The following is a 23,020-nucleotide window of genomic DNA, read 5'->3' as shown; positions in this document are numbered from 1 at the left end:
AGCTAGCTGATGCTTATGCAAATTAAGCAAGCCCTCACTTAGTGACAGAGGATTCATTTGTATCTCAGATCAGAGGCTCCAATCCGTATTTCTTGGTGACTAATGAATATGGCCTCTGCAGACCCATTTCTGTTCCACTCTACGATTTCGGTGTGAGCAGTTTGACTCTTCAGTTTCCCGTTAGAGAACAGGGGAAGAAAATCCTTTTATGCCACTCCAAAGTCTCTGCCACCTACCTTTGTAGAAGCTCACAATACAGACAGAAAGAGGATATTAAGATGGATTAGGTTAATTAATTTTGCTCATGACAATAGCCCGAACTAACTTTTCCTTATCCATTCAAGCACAGAGAGCAGCATTCTGGACATGACTAGCTTTTTTAATTGTGTAATGCATCCAGTTTTCATTCCCACTGCTTTTGAAAACTGATCAGCCACATTCTATATATGGATGATAATACATAACTAGGTAAATAGGACAAAGGAAAAGGTGTGATTTAGAAATGTGCAGTAAATTTAGTATGTTACTGCATTATGGAAGAATGTAAGAGCCCCATTCTGTTGGTTGATTATTTGATAGATTTAATTATTTTGTAGGGTGCATATAATAGTGTAATAAAATGATTACATTCCTGGTTTAAGATATCAGATTATGTCTAATCTCCACAAAACCTGTACACAGCCCATTTTACTACCACTTTACTCCTCCCTTTGCACAAGCATGGCATCAAACCTGGAGATCACATTTGGCCACAGCTTGCATTGCTTGTGAACCATGAACTAAGCAACCCAGATTTGAAAATCAAACATCAGTCAACTTGGCAGGACACAATTTACCAAGAGTTATGGTCTGCACTTAATAGGAAGCTATGGTTAACTTGTCAACTTCTGTACTTCCTAGATGGAGAGAACCAACAGGGAATGGGTAACATTCTGATGCAAGGAGTCTTGCCCTATCCGGGTTTACTGGATTTGCTTATGCAGAATGGGACAGTATTTCAATTAAGATCCTTTGTCTTATCAATGTTAAGAGTAACAATGTATGTATAATTCTGTGTGAGCAAGCCATTGTTACTGAGCATTCCTTAGCACTGAATGAATGTGAAGTCACCCCTGCAGAACTTTGTGTAGGTATCAGAGTCCAGTGGACTATTAGTTGCTAGTCTGGGCTTTTAGTTTAACTCCATGAGCATTCACTCTTTTGCATTCTTCAATATGTTAATAGCATCTTTTTTCATAGCTGCTCTAAGGCATGTTATGTTGATGCTCTGTGTTCTAAGGGACCGCGGTACTGGTTTTTAAAAAACTATCTTTAAATCACTGTAAATCATGTTGACAGCTGAATATTACAATTGTCGTCTGATCATGTTAGGAACTCTCTCCTGCTGCCTAAAACAGTAGGAACTAATATTTTTCTAATGAATGCAGGCTATCGTTGACACGGTGGACAACCTGCTTAGAGCTGAAGCTCTAGAATCCTGGAAAGATATGAATTCTTCTGAACAAGCACATGCCGCAACAATGTTACTAGACACACTAGAAGAAGGGGCTTTTGTCTTAGCTGACAATCTCTTAGAACCAACAAGAGTCGCAATGCCTACAGATCACATTGGTAAGTGATTGCATTTTGGTTTTTAAAAGGTGTGGTGTGATGATAGCAGGTGTCCATAAACTACACTTTATGAAAAAGTGTAGTTTAGTTTACCCAATTAGGAATGAGTGAAAAAGAAAAACAAGAAGTGGATTGACAACTCAGTATTAATTAATGCTAGTAATATCTATATATATAAAAGAGTGATGGCATCACGGCGACCCACAGAACAACAAAACTACAGGCCCCCCAACCTCGAAATTTGACAACACAACCCATCATCCACGCCTCAAGGTTGATACAACAAAAAGAAAAGAAAAATAAAGTCCTAATGAGAGGGAAATGAATAATTGTTTTTATCCAATTGCTGCCAGTTAGAGGACTAATCTCTGCCCACTTGGTTTCCTAGCAAACAACTCAGCTGAGGGGACAGGCAGATTTAGGCCTCACTTAAGCTTCTTCCACAGATTATCTAATTTGCACTGGATTATATGGCAGTGTAGACTCAAGGCCCTTCCACACAGCTATATAACCCATTTATAATCTTATATTATCTGCTTGGCACTGGATTATCTTGACTCCACACTGCCATATAATCCACTTCAGTGTGCAGTCTGACACAACTGGACTTAATGTCAGGAGAAAACCTTTACCCTTTACCTTCACTACCACCAATTCCTCAATACTTTGTTTCCCATACCACAGCAACGCATGGCCGGGCACAGCTAGTATTCATATAAAATGTGATCATGTTAAAAGGCCCAAAAATACTGTTTTTTGTATGTTTGTATGTAGGTTTTGTTTTAATCTGTCTAAACAAAAAAAAATGTAATTAAAAAACCCCAATGGATCCCCACTTTAAATACAGTAGAGTCTCACTTATCCAACGTTCTGGATTATCCAACGCATTTTTCTAGTCAATGTTTTCAATATATCGTGATATTTTGGTGCTAAATTCGTAAATACAGTAATTACTGCATAGCATTACTGCGTATTGAACTATTTTTTCTGTCAAATTTGTTGTCTAACATGATGTTTTGGTGCTTAATTTGTAAAATCATAACCTAATTTGATGTTTAATAGGCTTTTCTTTAATCTCTCCTTATTATCCAACATATTCACTTATCCAACGTTCTGCCGGCCCGTTTACGTTGGATAAGCGAGACTCTACTGTAGCTCAATGTTAGGGCTGCAAAAAGTTTGGCAATGATAAAAGGTTTCTGAATGCCACCCAGGCATTTACATGAACCTGTTAGCAACATACACTGTTTACAATGGATTCTGTGGAAAATGTTTTAGCTCTACTTCATAAAAAGGTAGATCAGCCTGTTTAGAAATTATGTTTTGTAATCAGAAAATGTTTAATTTTTATATCTATTTTATATACAGTAGAGTTTCACTTATCCAACATAAACGGGACAGCAGAATGTTGGATAAGCGAATATGTTGGATAATAAGGAGGCATTAAGGAAAAGCCTATTAAACATCAAATTACATTATGATTTTACAAATTAAGCACCAAAACATCATGTTATACAACAAATTTGACAGAAAAAGTAGTTCAATACGCAGTAATGCTATGTAGTAATTACTGTATTTACGAATTTAGCACCAAAATATCACGATGTATTGAAAACAATTACTACAAAAATGTGTTGGATAATCCAGAACGTTGGATAAGCGAGTGTTGGATAAGTGAGACTCTACTGTACTTACATGCCTGGGTTTGAAAAAAATATTGTGGGCAGGAAGGGATTGTGAATGGAAAAAAGTTTAAGAAGTCCCGGCACTAGAGGATGTTATGCAAGTCACTTAAATCATTATTTCGCCATCTCCAGCAGGAATAGGGTATTTTGGCCTTCCAAATGTGTTAAACTTTCAGCAGCCTTAACTTACATGGCCAGAGTTGCAATCCAAAGCTTTAGTAGATCCAGCTCTAATATACAAAACAAAAAGAATATTTTCTGACCTTAAGAGATTATTGTAAGAACTATAGGGGAGGAAACGTAGATAGTGCTTTGAATACTCATTAAGTTCATATATGATGGAGAAATAATTCCAACAGGAATTTCAGTTATTTAAATGCATACTGTATATTTTCACTTATGTAGTACATAAGTGAAAATATATGCATTTAAGTATCGGAAATTCTTGTTGGAATTATTTCTGCATCATGTGTTAAATTAATAAGTGAAACAGAGTGCAGTACCAATTTTGAACCCTTAGTATGTGGTCTAAATGTCCTTTGAATAAAAATTGTTTTGTGAGCTACTTCTCCCACAGTCCAAATAGCCATGGTTTGTAGATTGTGAAACACCTAACAATATTTAAATGTAACTTAATTTATTATTTAAATTATAGCAAGTACATTGAATGATTCTGTAGGTATATGCAGATACATATTCTGGTTGTGTTTCAAATTGCTGCTAGAATTTGGGCTTTAATATGTCATTCCTGTGGTACCCTGCAGTTTTGACCCAGTCTCTATTCATTGGGAAGTACTATATATTGCAGAAGTTCTTTGGCTATGCCTAGAGACTAAAAATGCTGATTGATTAGTGTGGAACAATGTCTCTATCTTGCATTTATGAATGATGTGATCTATGCTTCTGCTACTGAAAGAGAAGTAGAGTTCACAGGTACCGGGTAATGATTTTAGAAGCTTAGCAGTGCCATCCCAGCAGGATTGTTTATAACTAGATAACTTAGAGGTCAAATTGTCAGCAGAGGTCAACAAAAATGTCTCTACATCAGTAGATCTCACTGCCTAGTAAAAAGATTAATACTGTAGTCTACTACACAAGAAGGAAGCTACTGATTGTTGAACTCATCCAGCATGGGTCATAACAAACTCATATTAACAAATTGATGGTTGGTGACATTAACTTTGATTATGCCAATCACTGGAGTCTGGTCTTACTTAAACTGGGTATAATGATGAACAATTAAGTGCATGTATGACTTTGATGCAGAAAAACATATGGTATGCAACAATCTTTTTACTTCATATAGCGCTGGATTGCATCCAGCATACATGGAAGCCTCATCCTGCATGCCGCCTGTCTTTGTTTGATAGGGGTGACTTTGTAGTTGAACTGATTGATTTCTGACCATACTACCAATCAGTGATCATGTGGTACAAATGTCAATCTATAAGACTCCACAACCATATTTAGGTATATATCAGTTAATAAAGTAGATGTGTTCCTGGACATTACTTCATTAACGGAAAATTTCGTACCAGAGGCAGAAATAACATGGAAATAATAGGAACAGAGCCTTTTACCACAAAAGAGAATAGCATTTCAGCCAATTTTAGCAGACTTTTTATCCTAACTAATTATTTGCACATGTGAAATGAAACAACCAGATCAGGAAAGCCTTGCTTAAGTAAAAAAGAAACATTTATATCCTTCTGCAGACTACTTGAAAATATTATGCCAGGGGTGATTTTTTTTCTTTCTTTCTTCTTTCTTTTTTCTTTCTTTCTCTCACCATTGTGCACTTCTGTTATGCTTTTTATCATGCTAGGGGTGGCTGGCATCTTTTTATTTCTGTTTTGCTGTTGATGCATGTTTAGTGAGGGATTCTACAGGCAGCTGCTGTTTGCTTTCCACATAGTTGCAATAGGATAAGCTAGAGTAAAATCTTTCTTTACTACTTCAAGCTTTATTGCATTGTTTACTGCAGACTTACTGCTGCAATCTGATACCAAAAGTCTCTGTGAGCTGTATTTCTCCAGCTCACTATCACCATCCTCCTAATGCTGATTTTCCTAAATAAACTTCCAACTGTACAAAGTAAGGAAACTGGGAGCTGGGCAAGTATAAAAATACTTCATCAGAGGCTTTTAAGATATGCCTATATAGAGAGCTTTCTGGGGGAAAATGCTACCCAAATTTTAATACCAACTAGCTATGTATTCTGTCTCTGAGTTTCCAGTTTAATGTCTAGTTTTGTATAAGCATGAGCTAAATATAAGAAGTGTAAGGAATATCTACTAATGCCCTTTAAAATATATACAGATCTATTTATTTCTTCAATGTATTCCCTATATTAGCAAAACATAAATCTAGGCTGATGGTAAATCTCAGAATGATTTGCAGCAGATCAACAAGTTATTTATTATTATTCTCTAATAACGATATCAACCCAATTTTCCTCAATCTAAGTTGTACCGCTGGAATAAAGGACATGTAACTAGGAATAGATTTTTGTCTGGGTGGATAGTGAGCTTGCTTTGATATTCAATACAAATATCCTAGGTTCAGAATTGGTTAATTTTAAGTGCATGTTTTTTGCACCAATCATTGTTTAGAGGATCTGAGAGTCCTAATCAAAACACTTATTGTCATCATCAACATCAACATCATGTTTATTATTATGCTTATTTATACCACACTTTTTCTCTCCCCAAGGAGACTCAAAGCGGGTTACATTAAAACATGCAAAGTTCATTCTGGTCTCTTGCTTGTCTGTAATTGCTCTTCCTTACAGGGCAGATTTTATTTGGAGCTAAAAATAGTGGGGGAAAAGTTAAGTATATTTATTTGTGAAAGGAGAACATGCTTAAGAATCTTGTTCCACATCCTTAATTTTTGTAATTTATTAACAATATATAAAATATAACTTGATTAAAGTTTGTCTATGTTACATTAGGGATATATCCACACTGCACCATTGCAGTGTTTTAATATAATATTAAGTGTCATAGTTAGATCCTGTGGAATCTTGGGATTTTCGGTTTAATAGAAAGGGAATTCTCTGCCACAGAGTTGTAATGTCTCAGTAAATTACAAATCCTTGGACTCCAAAGGAGAAACCATGGCAATTAAATTGTTTTAAAACTACTATAATTGTTCTGTGTGAAGTCATTTATTCTTAACTGCATCAGTTTGCTCACATTATCAAATTTAGGAAACAGTAGTAGTAGTGTAACTGCAGACTATTAACTGACTTTGCCCAAAGCAGGACAAAGTCAGCTTAACGAAAAACATTACAATACTCAACAGAAGACACTGTGCACCTTGGGGGCAATCAGCTTTCCATTTGGGATGAGTTTAAGATACAACTAGTCTTTTCTTGAGAAATCTAGAAAAACGGAAAAGAACCATCCCTTTCTAAAGAAGTTGATTTATATAAACCAGTGGTGAGAAACATGAACTTGATGTGATCTCTCCAGTAAAAATGCTGCATACAATGCATGCTCAAGTAGATAGATGGGTCACTTTTCTTTTAAAAAATAACATCTGGAAAGTGGGGTGTGGTTGACTTTACTTGCCAAAAGGTTTCAGAAATTCCATAATACAAATATATACAAATTTGATCTTAACCAAAAGGTAGTGAGCCTAATGCTCCTGAAAAAAATGCTAGTGGTAAATTCTATCATTATCATAGCCAAACACCACATGTGACTCTTTTAGGTTTTCTTCCCTTCTTTATTTCATTTATATGCCATCTATCTCTGAAGAAGCTCAAGATATTTCCTCCTGTTTTTCTCCTCACAACTCTATGAGGTACATTAGCCATGTTAGGTTATTAATAGATACATTAGCTTTTAATGCTATGCTGTTTTGTTGATATTTCTCCCATTTTAATGGGTTTGTTTTAATTGGCTTTAATTTTATTGACAAATTAATTGCATTTGGTATGTTCTTATTTCTGACTGTCTAAGTCTTTTTTCCTTTAACCATTTAAAGCCATTGTGATTCTCAGTATCTGGGGAAAAGGTAAAGGGAAAGGTTTCCCCTGACATTAAGTCTAGTTGTGTCTGACTCTGGGGTTGGTGCTCATCTCCATTTCTAAGCCGAAGAGACGGCATTCTCCATACACGCCTCCAAAGTCATGTGGCCGATATGACTGCATGGAGCGCCATTACCTTCGGGGAATGTTGGAATGTAATAATAATAATAATTACAAATAATCATAATACAAGTGAGGGAGATCAGCAAATCACTGGAGGGTAGCCAGCAAAACTTTACAACTGAATAATTCAGATTTTGGCTTAAATTAGCTGCAAGAAAGCAGGACAGAAACCATGAAAATTCATATAGTACAGTTGTTTTGCTTTCCAAATGGCAGACATTTCTCTGAAGTAAGAATTCTTGAGATTTCCAAAGTGATATCTTATATTTTATAATGTATAGTTTTTAATCTATTTATTGTATTTTGTTAAATTATCTGTTTTAATTGCTTATGTTTTATCTTTTTGTATTGTATATTGAATTTTGCCAGATTGTGATCCGCCCTGAGTCCCTTCGGGTGAGAAGGGCAGGATAGAAATGATGGAAATAAATAATAAATAAATAAAAATCTTTTAGGTTCACATTAAAACCATGTTTGATGTCATGTTCTATGAACCAAAGTACGTTTGCTTTTCTGGCATCTGCACTCACTTGGATTAAAATTTAAAGAAAAAAATGACTCTGTGTTGTTGAAATATACCAGTATGCGTCTGGTGCGTACAAGCAGACAGAAGCAGGCAAATCGGAAGTCTTTCCAAAACAAAAGCCCCAAACAAATCTAATTATAAAAACCCTTCTTTTTGTTTCTTTTGCTTTTGATCTATCTAGTTTTAGAGGTTGTGGCGCTCAGTACAGACGGGCAGGTGCAGGACTTGAAATTTCCTCAGGGCAACGCGGGAGGCAATTCAATCCAGCTCTCTTCAAGCACTGTAAAACAACATAGCAGAAATGGTATGTCTTTTGCAAACCATGTATTTTCATCCCTTGCAACTTAACTCTTCCAGTTTAGTTTACAAACACACCCTCAACAATATTAAAAATAGCTCATTAGTGGCTTTCATTTGTACATAAACTATTTGACTAGCCTTTTTGCTTCTAATCAGTTTGCCTGCGTGAGAGCTTTATATTACAGTTGGGGAGATGAGGACGAGAGATGCTATTGAACATATGTTGTGTTCTTTAAAGTCAGTATATAACCTGAGATTTCTTTTCGCAGGTGTAGCAAAGCTGGTTTTCATCATTTACAAAAGCTTAGGTCGGTTTCTCAGTACTGAAAATGCAACCATCAAACTAGGAGGCGAGTTTGCTGGCCGGAACAGTACTATTGCTGTGAATTCTGATGTCATTGCAGCTTCGATCAACAAGGAGTCCAGTCGTGTCTACTTGACCGATCCAGTTCTCTTTACATTGGCACACCTTGATGTGAGTTATGATTATGAATTAATGGGAAGGTCATCAAATCAGCAAGAGTGAGGAGCAAAGAAAGGATGGGAAGAATCTTTCAATTTGAATTTTATGTTGGACTAAGAAGCACAGGTTTATTTAAGTCTACGAACATAAAATTAAATGAGCCTGGTTCAGTGATTATTAGAACTTAAGTGTATTCTTAATGAAAGCTAATTCAGTAATCAACATGAAAATGTAAATGGCTCTAATTTGTTCCTAAGTGAAAATTAACTCTTACCTTAGCAGCAGGGCAGAAAATAGAACCTTTTACAATTTGCCTGCTTAATGTAGCAAAATTTAAGTGGCACTTAGAACATTTTGTCTTAATTCCATATTGTCTTCCAGAGCCCATTTATGAAGCATTCAAGTATATTTTAGTCAAAACAGGAATTATTTTTTGTGAACCAGCTTCACACTCCAGGTGCTCCCTCGGGACTTTCTTATTTGTGCCAATGTGCTTCTTATTACTCAGATTGAGATGTCCCCCCCCCCCCCCACCTATTGCAATGGATATGAAAATAAAAGCCAAAATTTCCAATTTTCAGTTAAATTTAATTTGGTTTGAGATGTCATCTTACCTCTTAGGCTTCTTCAAACCTGCTCAGAATTGAGAATGGGAAATAGACTAAATCCTTAATTAATCAAGAATATCTTTGGTAAGGAGGGGGAACCCTAGAAGTAGAAAGCTATAACTGAATACAATTAAATCTGTAGTTCTGTGAAGTAGTCCACTTTAAAACTAGATAGCACACATAGCCTTTATAAATTTCCAGTGAGAAAACCGTGTTCCTGTCCTCGGTCATTCTAAGTGCTGATATAAAAAGGCTTTAAGGGGTTTTGTGTATATACTATAGCCTTTGACTGTTGTTTTAAAACTTCAGACCTCAATATGCACAAAATTTGAACTATTTCATTGATACTACATCATAGCATGTTTGTGTATTTAATTGTAATTTTCTCCTATCTCACAGCCCAACAATTATTTCAACGCCAATTGTTCCTTCTGGAACTACTCAGAACGAACTATGATGGGATATTGGTCAACACAAGGCTGCAAATTGATTGATACAAATAAAACACATACCACATGTGCATGTAGCCATCTAACCAATTTTGCCATCCTCATGGCCCATAGGGGAATAGTGGTAAGTAATATTGGCGTTTATGATTAGGCAAACAATATTGTCAAGACTTCTGAGTTTCCTACTGTCTACACAGCCAATAGTTATTGCAGAATATTTCTGGAAAATGCATTTCATCACTTGTTTTGGATAGGTTCAGATTTAAAATGGAGGAAGAAAAATAATAATAAACTCAGCCTATTAAAATTAATGGTGAACTTTCTTGTTAAGGGAGATGAGAAGATTGTTTCCTTTCACCAGCATTATCCAGGCATTCTATTATTGTATTCAGCACTGTGTAGGGGATGATAGGATGAGAACCTGCACACTACTTTGCCCCACTTCTGGCATTGTTCTTATCACACTCCACATGTTAGTAAACTTATCCCGCAAACTTCTCCTGTGGTGCAAACTCCCTATTCAACATAAAACGACAGTAAATCAGAACCACATATTTCATGAAAAAATATGGATATAAAAAGTGTCATTAGAAAACATCAGCTTCAAACACAAAGTGTGTGCTGATGGTGATAATGAGAAAAGACCAGAACTAGTATTCTATTCCTTACTCTCAAATATGCACCAGTATTTCCTTCAATATTTAATTCCATGTACCTAGGTCTTTCTCTTCTTGGTTAGGGTATAAGCTCTCACAGAATTTTGTATCTGTCTAATATGGCTACAGTTAGAACAAGCTGGCTCAGGTGAAATAATGTTTCTGCGCCTCAGGTGGATTTTTTTCAAAATGTAGAAATTAACTTTGACTGCCATGGCTCAATACTGTTAAATCATGGGAGTTGTAATTTGGTAATGCAATAGAAATATTTGGTAAAGAGAGCTAAAGACCATGTAACACTACAACTTCCATGATTGCATAGCATTGATCTATGGCAGTTAATGTGGTGTCAAACTTCATTAATTCTGCAGTATAGATTCACCCTTTGAATGCATGATTACAATGGAAATGTAGCATCTGCCCCGCATTACTAATGGTATCAAAAGCCAAATAATAGTAATTATTGGTAATGAATAATAGTCTTCTCTTACATATCTGTTGTACATATATATAATTACTAGCTGTGCCCAGCCACGCGTTGCTGTGGCATTTTCTGGTGGTGTTGGTGAGAAATTGTTGAGTTAGTGGTGGTATTGAATGTCTGTTGTATGGTAGTCTTTATGTTTAGTATGCACACTGAAGTGGATTATATGGCAATGTGGAGTCAAGATAATCCAGTTCAAAGCAGATAATATAAGATTCTAAATGGGTTATATAGCTGTGTGGAAGGGCCTTGAGTCTACACTGCCATATAATCCAGTTCAAATCTGATAATCTGTGAAAAAGGCCTAAGTGAGGCCTAACTGTGCCTGTCCCCTGGGCTGAGTAGGTTGCTAGGAGACCAAGTGGGCGGAGCTTAGCCTTCAAACTGGCAGCAATTGGATAAAAGCTATTATTCCTCTCCCTGTAATTAGGACTTTATTTTTTCTTTTCTTTTTGTTGTATCAACCTAGAGCCGTGAATGATGGGTTGTGTTGTCAAATTTCGAGGTTGGGGGGCCTGTAGTTTTGTTGTTTTGTCCGCTGCCCTGATGCCATCACTCTTTTATATATATAGATATCATTTTTGAGACTATCATACAGTTAACCATATAAAAGAGTTAAAATTGATATACACTATAGGCTGGACAAATACAATACAAAACCAAAACATTTGATCTTAAAGATTGCTCTTGATTTTCTGACTCAACAAGGGAAAAAAACATGTTACTTTGAATATACAGTATGTGTATGTAAATGACAGTCATTGACTTTCTGTCCAGTTCACACAGTTTACCATGGTATTTGACAAACAGAATTTGTTTCCTTTGTAAATTAGTGCGAAATCAAAGAACTATAAGCATTGAATAAAATATTTCCTCTAAACAAGTATGATAAAGAACCATAGAAAATGAAAGTAAAGGATATACCAGAGCCACTCTTTAATTGGTCGTGGCATTTGTTCAGGAGCATGAAAGATTATTCTGTTTTAACTGAGTTCCTGAAGAATTGTGGTGTTTTTATATTTCTTTTTGAGTTTATAAAGAGTGTTTATAATATTCAGCAGCACCTGTCCTATATTCTAAATCAGTGTTACCCAAATTTTGATTCTCCAGATGTTTTGAACTCCTAGAATTTTTGACCATCTTTCAACCTGTCCGGGATTTCTGAGAGTTGAAGTCCAAGCTGGAACAACAAATTTTGAGAACCACTGTTCTCAATAAATATAATGCTGCATATAACTGGAAGCAGCAAATGTTCTACTCTGTATTGTCAATTAACTTTACTCATATTGTGACTATTACCCCCTCCTTTAGACAAGCTAGGCTTGCAAGTCACCCATGAAATAAAATAGCATTTTCTATGTACTAGCTGTGATGATGAGATCTGAGTTTCTGTTCATCATTAATGATGCTAATTGTATTCACTCTTTATCATTTCCAGTACAAAAATGGAATGCATGGGTTACTCCTCACTGTCATCACCTGGGTGGGGATTGTCATTTCCCTTGTCTGCCTGGCAATTTGCATCTTCACTTTCTGTTTCTTCCGTGGCCTTCAGAGTGATCGAAACACAATTCACAAGAACCTTTGCATCAACCTCCTTATTGCAGAATTTATTTTCCTAATTGGCATTGATAAAACAGAATATACGGTAAGTCTCTGCATTTAACATATGTTTAGATCTTTCCCTAATTCCTCTCCTCCAAAAATCATTCTCAATTTTCTGCTTTTCTACTGCAATACTTTCCTCCATCCAGTTTTTCCCTTTAAAATGAAAGAAAACTTGTCTTAGGAATGTACTTGCACAAATATACATGTATTATTGCACTACGCTCTTAACCAAAGGCTTGATCCCAGAGCGAGGACTTCGCTTTCCTTCTGAAGGCCAGGAGGGAGGGGGGCGATCTTACATCACTAGGGAGGGAGTTCCACCGCTGAGGGACCACCACCGAGAAGGCCCTGTCTCTCATCCCTGCCAGCCGCGCTTGCGAAACAGGCGGGACCGAGAACAGGTCCTCCCCAGATGATCTTAATCTTTGAGGTGGTTCATAAGGGAAGATACATTCAGACAGGTAAGCTGGGACAAAACCGTTTAAGGCTTTATAGGCTAAAGCCAGCACTTTGAACTGTGCTTGGTAGCAGACTGGCAGTCAGTGGAGCTGGCGTAACAAGTGAGTTGTGTGCTCCCTGTACGTCACTCTGGTGATTAATCTGGCTGCTGCCCGTTGGACCAATTGAAGCTTTCAAACAGTCTTCAAAGGCAATCCCACGTAGAGCACATTGCAGAAATCTATACGGGATCTAACCAGAGCGTGGACCACCATGGCCAAGTCAAACTTCCCAAGGTATGGGTGCAGCTGGTGCACAAGTTTTAATTGTGGAAAAGCTCCCCTGGCCACCCCTGAAACCTGGGGTTCCATGCTCAACGATGAATCCAGGAAAACCCCCTAGCTGCAAACCTGCATCTTCAGGGGGAGTGTGACCCCATCCAACACAGGCTGTAACCCTTTGCCCTGTTCAGCCTGGCAGCTGACCACGAGGACCTCTGTCTTGTCTGGATTCAATTTCAATTTGTTTGCCCTCATCCAGTCTGACACAGCTGCCAATCACCGGTTCAGGACTCTTAGTAACAGGTGGGAAGGAGTGACAGAGTTGGACATCATCTGCATACAAATGACACTGTACCCAAAAACTCCAGATGATCTCTCCCAGCGGTTTCATGTAATGTTAAACAACATGGGGGACAGAACTGATCCCTGTAGGACCCCACAAGACCCCACAAGCCAGGTTGATTATAAAAAATATTTTGACCCAGTAATCCTTATTTGTCATGAAAGATGAATTTACCATAGTATAGTCACAACTCTTTCTCAAAAGGATATTTTTAAAAGGAAAAAGTTTGATGGAAAGTAAGCTACCAGTGGTAGGTGCTTTTATTAACACTCCTGTGACTAGTACAAGAAATACAGCATGTTTAACGGAACTAGTTGTACACAACCATTGCGCTAATAAGTGACAAGAATTTGATCTAGTCCAGAAAAACAGAATACTTTTGCACAAAAGTTTTGTATTTTGTTGTTTTCTTTGCACAAAACATAACTTTCTTTAAACTATTGCTGCTGTCGAGAAAAAAAGAGGGGAAGTTTATAATCATGTTCATACGGGAGCTTGAACATATCAAGATTCCCTTTCTTGTTGAAAGCGAGAATATTATTAATATTTTTATATTGCTACACATTTTGTATATGTGTGCTTGCCCTTGTGTGTGCATTAATTAGCAATGGGGGGGGGGGGAGGGACGTTACAGGTACAAGTAACAAACACTGAGAAATCAAACTACCATACAGCTGCCTTCTGTGCCACTATGAAAGATCAATTACTGTAATCTTGAGATATGGCTTCCCTACTGATGTGAATAGAACAAATGTGCTTATCTAAGGTTGTATTCAATGAAACAAAGGTGTTAATTCAGTTGGTTTTAGTTGTATTTACTTTATATACTCATGTATAAGTCAACTTCATGTGATGTGATCTGTGCGGTTAATTGTGCGGAGAGGAGAAAGCACCAATTCTGATTTGGGATCAGTTGCCATTTCTCTGTCAGACATTCATAAAGACCAGAAATGACACCATAACAGAAATAATAGAAGGGGTTGGTGCTTCTTTTAGGCTCTCTTAGGATGGACTAAACTCTTGCATTTTGCTGCTCTAAGAGAAAGTAAGTAAGTAAAAGTTTATTTGTATACCGCTCTCTCTCCCAAAAGGGACTCAGGGCAGTTTCCAATATAAAATCAGCATAAAACATTGTACAATAAAACACTGAAAACAATATAAAACACTATAAAAATACAGAAAAAAAACACATAACAATTGACTAAGACAGTCACATAAACAGAAGCAGTATAATCACTCAAATAACATATGAAAGGGGTGGTTCCTTTTTTAAAAATAAAAGTTAAGCTACAGTACTCACATTGACCCGTGTGTAAGTCAACCCATGCTTTTGAGGTTGATTTTTTGACTACAATTTCTAGACTTAACACATAAGTATATGGGGCAGTTGCATCTTTCTATTGTAGCTTTCTGTTGTTCTGTAGATGGCTCTTTTATCTACGGATATAACATAACAATACACTGAACTCCAATACATTTTTATTAGAGAGGGCTTTGGAATTTTTCTTTCTTTCTACATGTTCACTTCTCATTTCAGATTAAGGTTTTCCTACTTCTCAAGGCATGAGACAGAATCCATAGTTTTCTAAAATAAGCAGCCCTCAGAATTTAGTCATTTGGTAGGATTTCATTCAACACTTCAGCTACAGAGGAGAGAATGTAACTTGACTATTGATATGACAGCAGTCTCCTAAAGGAGAAAAGCAACGATATTTGATATTAAAGGAAATAGAATATTCTGACAGTGGCATAAGAATTTTCAACAGAAGTTATAAATAATACATCTAGTAGCAATGCCTCTTTATCTTTCTGTACCAAATCATCTGCAATATAAGCCTTACAGAGTGTTAGCATTTCCCTACCAAAATTAATGGACTATTTTCCACACTGCTACATAGCACTGCAGAATGCTAATAGGCTCATGTTTTCCATATCTCAACTCACTGAGTGCAACAGATAGAAGGTGCAGTTACTGGAAACATATTCCAGGTCCTACAATTCTTAATATGAAGTTATACTTTTGAACAAGGTTTTGCTTTTTTTTGAGGCTTGAACTGTCACTATACACTCTGGGCTGTTACTGTTAGATCCAAATTATTTCGTACTTTGGAGTAAATGTGATTGCTAATTGAATTTTATTATTTCTGTTTTTTTGCAGATTGCATGCCCAATATTTGCAGGCCTCTTACACTTTTTCTTCCTGGCAGCCTTTGCCTGGATGTGCCTAGAAGGGGTGCAGCTCTATCTCATGTTAGTAGAAGTATTTGAAAGTGAATATTCTAGGAAGAAGTACTATTATGTTGCTGGTTACCTCTTCCCTGCCACTGTGGTTGGTGTCTCGGCAGCTATTGACTATACCAGTTATGGAGCAAAAAATGCGTAAGTAATTTGTAGAGACCTGAATGTTTCAAGTATTTTTTTTAAAAAAGCTGTCAAAGAGTACATGATTGATTAAAAATGCATCTGAAATCTTTATTATTAAGAGAATGGCAGGACTGTGCACAAATAAGGGTTTGTGTAATTTTCTGTATTTATCCCTACTGTGGACTAGCTCCACCTTGCCCCAAAGCCTCGGTTTTGGTAAATCACTGTTTCATTAGACAAGTTAATTCAGCTGGTTTTGCTATTTTTCTTCCTGGATTATGATAGTTTGGAATTTCAGACTGGATGTTTTGCTTTGATAATACTTTATCAGAAAAATGAAAGAATTAAATCTAGCTACTGCCTTTTATTTTAAAAAATATTTTTAGAAAGTGACAGAAGGTAGACACATAATATTTCTGATGGTTTGTGTTGCTGGAGGCATGTAACGTGCCTTTCAGTAGTGTTTTTTAAATCATTTGATGAAATTAGTTCTAGTATGGGCAGATACTGTTGACTACAAGAAAGCTTAATTTTGCCGTTGATAAAAGACAAATAAAGGTGATTCAGCAGGGAGCTATGATACACAAAAAGAGAATTGTTAAGTTAGGGGAGCCCTGATAAGTTGGCACTTATATTAATTTAATACCAGTCCCCCTCCCCCAACCACTGCTTTATTTTGGAGACTGAATAATTTTATTGATAATATGCTGTTCTGCTGAAAAATAGAATATGTACATTGCAATCCCACACCATGTTGTGTCCCTTCAAGTTGTTTCTGGATTATGACCTCTCTAAAGTGAACTTATCATGGGGTTTTCTTGGCAAGATTTGTTCAGACAGCATTTGTTCTTGACTTATTTCTCAGTCATAATGTGTCAGGATCCAACTGTTTCTTTCTTTCTTTCCTGGAAATTTACCATAATCCGGGAGCTGATCACTCAGGAATCACCATTGATCCACAGTCTTCCTCTGCACTCACAGCAGAGCTTATTAGCATCCATGATCTTTATCAACACCCATTTGGCCTTCCCACTAATTCCCAAGAATGGTTAGAGCTGGCATCCTATTGATTAAATGTTTTAATTGCATTATTAATTTAGTGGCTTTTGGGCCTCTTACTGTTTTAGCCATTTAGTTTTGACCTGTATTATAAACCACTTTCAGTCCCATTTGGGGAGAAAGGAAGAATATAAATCAAACCAATAAATAACAATGGTGGAGATCTGAAACAGCCTTGTAATTTTCATTTACTGTAATTGTATGTTTGGAAGACTCTTCCGACCCCAAATCGTATTTACCTTTTAAGCCATGTAGCCCACACAGAGAGACACAATCCTTTCCTTATTGTTAAAGAATGAGCAGAAACATGAGCCCTTTTCTATTAGTTGGGTGCACTGAAACAGGCACATATATCATATATGAGCTTGTTACAATGTATTCAGTTACTTGAAAACAACTAGACACATTCACACTTACCTCTCCTCCGTCCCTCCCTCCATGTTCTCCCAAAACAAAGAAATGTTGAACTAAGAAATGTAGCCATGCCTCCCAATGAAGAGTCTCAGCCTGGATTTCTATTTACGAGGGTTGAATGAAAAGTAATGCCTCCACCTTCATTACTTGGATTTGGATGGGAATAGTTCAATAAATCAAATGCAGAAATAATCCTTAAAATGTGCTCTTTAACTACCACTATTCACTTTTCCACATAATCACCAGAAAATTGGATATATTTTTGCCAATGATGAACAAGTTTTCTGAAGCCATCATGGGAGAAGTCGACACTGTTTCTGCAACCAGCGTCTCACAGTACCTGTCATGTCATTGTGCACAGATCTTCCAATAGCCAAGTAAAGCAATAATGTGACCCACATGTTCTTGTGAAATGCCTATTATGCTTGAAATTTCTCTCTGAGTGATCCGACGATCATCTCGAATCAATCTGTCAACTTTTTGCTTGTGAAACTCGGTGGTTGCTGTCACAGGATGTCCAACTCTTTGTTTGTCACACAAGTCAGATGTTCCCACCTCAACATCTTTAAACTTACTTGCCCAACAACGCACAGTTCTCACATCAACACAATCACCATAAATAGCTGCATTCTCTGATAAATCTCCTTTGGGATGACACCTTCTGCTGTCAAGAATTCAATGACTGCACGTTGTTTAAGTCACATTGACCGACCATCTGCGCAGGGTTGCATACTTCACACTTTAACAACACAACCATTCAATGCTAAGGCTTCCTGCCAAATGGAACTGTAGAGGAGAGTCAAGCCAGTACCTGCTGCATATCAGTACTGCTATCTGTTGAGTTATGAAAGTGGAGGCATTACTTTTCATTCAACCCTCATAAAATATAGGGAGATGAAATATCTAGGTGGCCACGTGAAGAGGTACTGAAAACAGTTTACACTGATGCTTACATAATGTTTCTTTTCTTTTTCTTCACAGTTGCTGGCTCAAGGTTGACAATTATTTTATCTGGAGCTTTATTGGGCCTGTTACCTTCATTATTCTGGTAAGAATTTATGTCTTCCATTTCTTCCTGTCTGCTCCCACCTGCACCCCATTTATTGCAATGTATTTCAAAATATTTGGAAAGATATTTTCCACTAGAAATCTTTCTTGCTAATGAATGAAGACAAAGCTATTTTGACCTCAGATCCATACTCCCATTTGAAGTGAAGTACACAGGTAAATTGAGTATACTTAGGGTAATTTGGTCATACAGTCATGGTCATATATGAATAATAAATATTTGTGATAACTCACATAGAATCCTGTTCACTGGTGAGATAATCCTTTGGGGATTCTGTATTTTCTAATGGTTTCTGAGCTGTTAACATATAAGCTTATTATTTTCTCTGTACAGTGTACCACACTTATCTATGGGAGTTGCATTTCTGAAACTTACTAGGAAGACAGGAAACCAAGGGTAATAGTAAGCTCTATTGAAATTTAAAACTCCTGTTAGAAGCGATCATAGAATAATGCTGGATAACCTAGAAAATCCCTAGAATTTGCTGTGTCCTAAAGGACAATTCTGTGGTAGATTTTAGTGCAAGCAAGTCATAGAATCACCCAGAGGACTAGATTATGTTCTTTTCTATGAATAGGTCAAACCAAGTGGTTCTGGTCCTATGGATACATGGGTTAATACTGTATAATTTATTTCATCAGTTTATATCTTACCATTCCATGAAGTTGCTCATAACTTATATAGGATTTCCAGAATAACAAAAACAGAACAACTCTTGCCATCACTTGCTCACCACCAAGGGTGGCTTCTAATAAGGTGCAAGATGCTCTCATGGGGAGCCTTTCATTGCCATAATTCTGTTTTTGATCATCTGGATTAAAGAAAGAACTAAGAAGAATAAGTTGAGTATTGTAGTACAACTATCTTAAATAGGACCCCCCTCCCCGCACACACACACCTTTTTTTAACATTCCTGGAGTGCCTACAAGGAGTGTGCTCTCACGAACAAAGATTATTCCTGTTCACAAGCCTAGAAGGATCTATTCTGAGACGCCTTCCTTTTGTCTCCTTAAGTACCATAACTGATATAAAGATGAAGAAAATGGAAGACAGCAAAGCTCTTCAGAATGTTTTGCACATAATACTAACCCATAATGTAGTGATGTGTATATCAGTTGTAGGTTGGGAACAGTCAGTTTCTGCAGCCCTCCTCCCTCTACATGACTAGAAGGATTTGTCTTTTACGGAATTCTGGGTTGCTATTGACTACAAAGCAGCAATTATTGTTTAACATAAGCTGGATTGTGATAAACAACCCAGTTCCATAGCCCATAGTAGGAGCCGCGGTGGTGAAATAGGTTAAACCCTTGTGCTGGCTAAACTGCTGACCTGAAAATTGGGTTGCTGACCTGAAGAGTGCCAGTTCAAATCAGTGAGACAGAGTGAGCTCTAGCTCGCAGGGACATGAGAGAAGCCTCCCAGCAAACACATCCGGGCGCCCCCTAGCAACATCTCTGTAGACAGCCAATTCTGTCACACCAAAAGCGACTTGCAGTAAGTTCTCAAATCGCTTCTGACACAATTTTAAAAAAGAATTGTTTGAAGTGGGCTTGTTCAAAATGGATTTTAGATTTCATCTGGGCCATTTCAATCTGGCCCAACCACTAAATCTTGCTTTAACAAAAGATGTGAATCAAACCACCACCGTGTGGTCTAAACTGCCAAGCAGTACTTTAGGAAACCATGCTATACTGATTTTTAAATCAGATTTTAAGTTTGCATAAGAACTTGGTGTAATTCAAAAGAAATACTAAACTTCCATTTCATTGCTTCTTCCCTCAAGTTATTCATCTTATTGGAGGAAGAGAGGTTGTATGTGTGTGTTTCCATAAATAGATAGATAGATAGATAGATAGATAGAGAAGAGAGGGAGGGAGAGAGAGAGAAAGAGAAGGGAGAGAGAGAAGGGAGGGGGAGAGAGAATGCTGAGAGGTCATCGATATCAGCCACTTCCAAATAGTATTTCCCAAAATGTAACTCAAGTATTTCAGTCCATTTTACCACCTCATAATTTCACTATTCATACTTATCAATTCCAGGATTAGGCTGGAAATAAATTGGTTGAAATGCATTCATGTCAAATACAATTCATTACTTTCTGCCCTTTTCTTCTTTTCTCTAAAAGTTGCAACATTATTTACTGTGAGCATTCCTTTGTTCAGTTTATCCAGTCCTTCTCCCTCTGTTTCTCAATAATATTACACTTTGTGTGAGCCTTGGGCATTGCTGTAGATATTGGTATTCCGTTATAACCAGGTCAGACTGGAATTCGTGGTAAGGGACATTTAATCATATTGACCATGTACCGTTGGAGTCTACTATTATTTACTGGCCATGACATTATTATCCTCCTGCAAATCATTTAGGCTGAGAAGTGAAAGGCCTTTGGGAGCAGTATTCCCAACTTCAAAAAATATGAAACAGCAGGTAGCAATCACTGCACAGTTCCTGGGAGTAATTCTTCTGTAGCAATTGCTTTGCCCTCTAATCGTCCTGACCAAAAGAAAGGATATGTAATGATTCAAGAGCAGTTTAATGTGAACAGTGAAATTGCAGAAGAGCCAGGTTGTATATTAATGTGTGTACATTATCAGCATCACGTTTCGAATTACCTTCCTTCCAAAAATATAGTGATGATTCTGTTACTTCTGCAAGAGTTGTTGCTGCTCTTGGGAATGTTGGTTTTATTTAATGCCAGAATTGTGCTATAATATCCATAGTATGATTGGATGTATCTTCCACACATAAATTCTAGTCTCAGCAAATCAGAATGACAAGTTTGTTTTTTGTTTTCTGTGTGTGTGTTTTTTTAAATACTGCCAACCCTCCACATTTACTGGGGCTAGAGGTGCAGGGGCCCCTCAAAAGGGGATAAAACCAGGTATAAAAAATCATTTTTTGCCTGAGAAAACACCTCTGTGGGGAAGCTTTATGGTCAGTGCAAGTTGCCCATAGAAGGTGTTGGAGATACACACTAAGATTAGATTAATCAAATCTATGAATAATCAAATCCACAAAAGTTAAATCTGTAAATGTGAAGAGCCAACTGTACACTCTTCTAGCCAAAATGGAGTGTTTCAAAATGTGTGAGCTCTTGATTAGTCAACTTTCAAAAGTTGTGACAGGTTTTTTCCCCTGCTGGTTGTGTTGGGTTGGGGTACTTCTTGAGGAATGGGGTACTTGTTTCTTCTTCCCTAACCAAAGATAACAAGCAGCTAGGAATTCCCTTCCTCCTTGCCCATCTTTTCTGTTCTGTCAGGTGCAAGCAGGCTAACAACAATAGAGTAGGCTTGTTTACAAGACTGTTCTAATGGATATAATGCAGGGAAACAACCAACTTGGGTTGATCCCTTATTTGCACTTTGTAACCTTTGACGTGAATAGAATTTCCTTTTGAATAGCTACACCCAGGTTTGTACTTTTGTGTAATCCAAGATAATAAAAATGGTCACCATCTAATAGAGAATTAGGTAATAATCTTGTTGAAAATCACTAATATTTTAAGGACATTATTGACAGGAAAACATTTTTAATTTACTTGCTAGGAGATGATTTCATCATTTGTTTCCATTCTTAGAAAATATGTACATTTTGAAATAGAGATTTTCAAGAAAAATTTATATGATAAAAGCTCTTTCTATTTTGTAATTTTCATTTCTATAGGCAGATCAGTACCCACTTTTCTATATTTTTTAATAAAAATTAGAATCATTTATTAACACACATTTAAATAGCCTTAAACATAATAGCCTTGTGCTGAAAAGTGAATTTATTAGGATTGCGCTTCTTTGCTTATTGAACAACATCAAACAAATAAACATTTGAAAAAAACACTGTAAATATTGACACATTAAAATGCTTCCTTGTCTTAAGATTTGTTTATATAAATTTGGCCGCCATTCCAATGACCTTACAATTCCTAGACTATTTGGAAGAAAAGCGGGATGAGTCCTGTGGCGAAGGGTTGTTAACTTCTTTTCTACTCGATGTCTATGGAGCACCAGGGTTATTATATCTATGAAAAAAAGTGTGTATAAGTAATGAGTGCAGAAAACCATTAGTATGCCTGAAATGATTTAATGAAAGCTTGGATCATGACACGTCAGGAGTTGTTCTTATCATTTGGACAGCTCCATCTGCATCTTTAATAATTAATTCAGTTCAGTGAAAGTTCATCTTGCACACTCATTTAGAGGCCTTCTTCAGAGAATGTGTGTCTCTGACTGCCAGTCCCAGAGAGGAATGGGCTTCTGCTTAGCTAAGAGCAAAGATCTGGAGATACAAGAGCAATTTTCGAGCCGCATTTGCCAGGTAACAAAAGCTCCAGGGAGGACAAACAGGGTCAGAACATGTGTGGTTCAGCTAGGTTATTTCAATGTGGTGTTTCTCCTCTTCTGTCTTATCATATCCATGTCAGCACTTCAGGCTGTGTGGAATGAATTTTAAGCTGCTAGGCTCAGGTGAATGTGATTCAATTGAGCAGCTTCATGTCTGTAAAACAAA

General features: G+C 37.0%; 1 protein-coding gene across 22 annotated transcripts in view; it reads left to right on the top strand.

Moving 5' to 3' along the window:
* adgrl2 (adhesion G protein-coupled receptor L2) overlaps positions 1–23,020 on the top strand; it is a 324,023-nt gene that overhangs the window by 277,545 nt on the left and 23,458 nt on the right. For all 22 annotated transcript variants that reach the window (XM_062978110.1, XM_062978112.1, XM_008114145.3 and 19 more), the window contains 7 exons: positions 1,428–1,611; positions 8,163–8,285; positions 8,551–8,756; positions 9,752–9,925; positions 12,380–12,589; positions 15,770–15,990; positions 18,430–18,496. In XM_062978110.1, coding sequence (XP_062834180.1) covers positions 1,428–1,611; positions 8,163–8,285; positions 8,551–8,756; positions 9,752–9,925; positions 12,380–12,589; positions 15,770–15,990; positions 18,430–18,496 — 1,185 coding nt within the window. The remainder of the gene's footprint in view (positions 1–1,427; positions 1,612–8,162; positions 8,286–8,550; positions 8,757–9,751; positions 9,926–12,379; positions 12,590–15,769; positions 15,991–18,429; positions 18,497–23,020) is intronic.

Source organism: Anolis carolinensis, chromosome 4 (assembly GCF_035594765.1).
Source record: "Anolis carolinensis isolate JA03-04 chromosome 4, rAnoCar3.1.pri, whole genome shotgun sequence".
NCBI lineage: Eukaryota > Metazoa > Chordata > Lepidosauria > Squamata > Dactyloidae > Anolis > Anolis carolinensis.
This window is presented reverse-complemented; position numbering and strand designations above follow the sequence as displayed.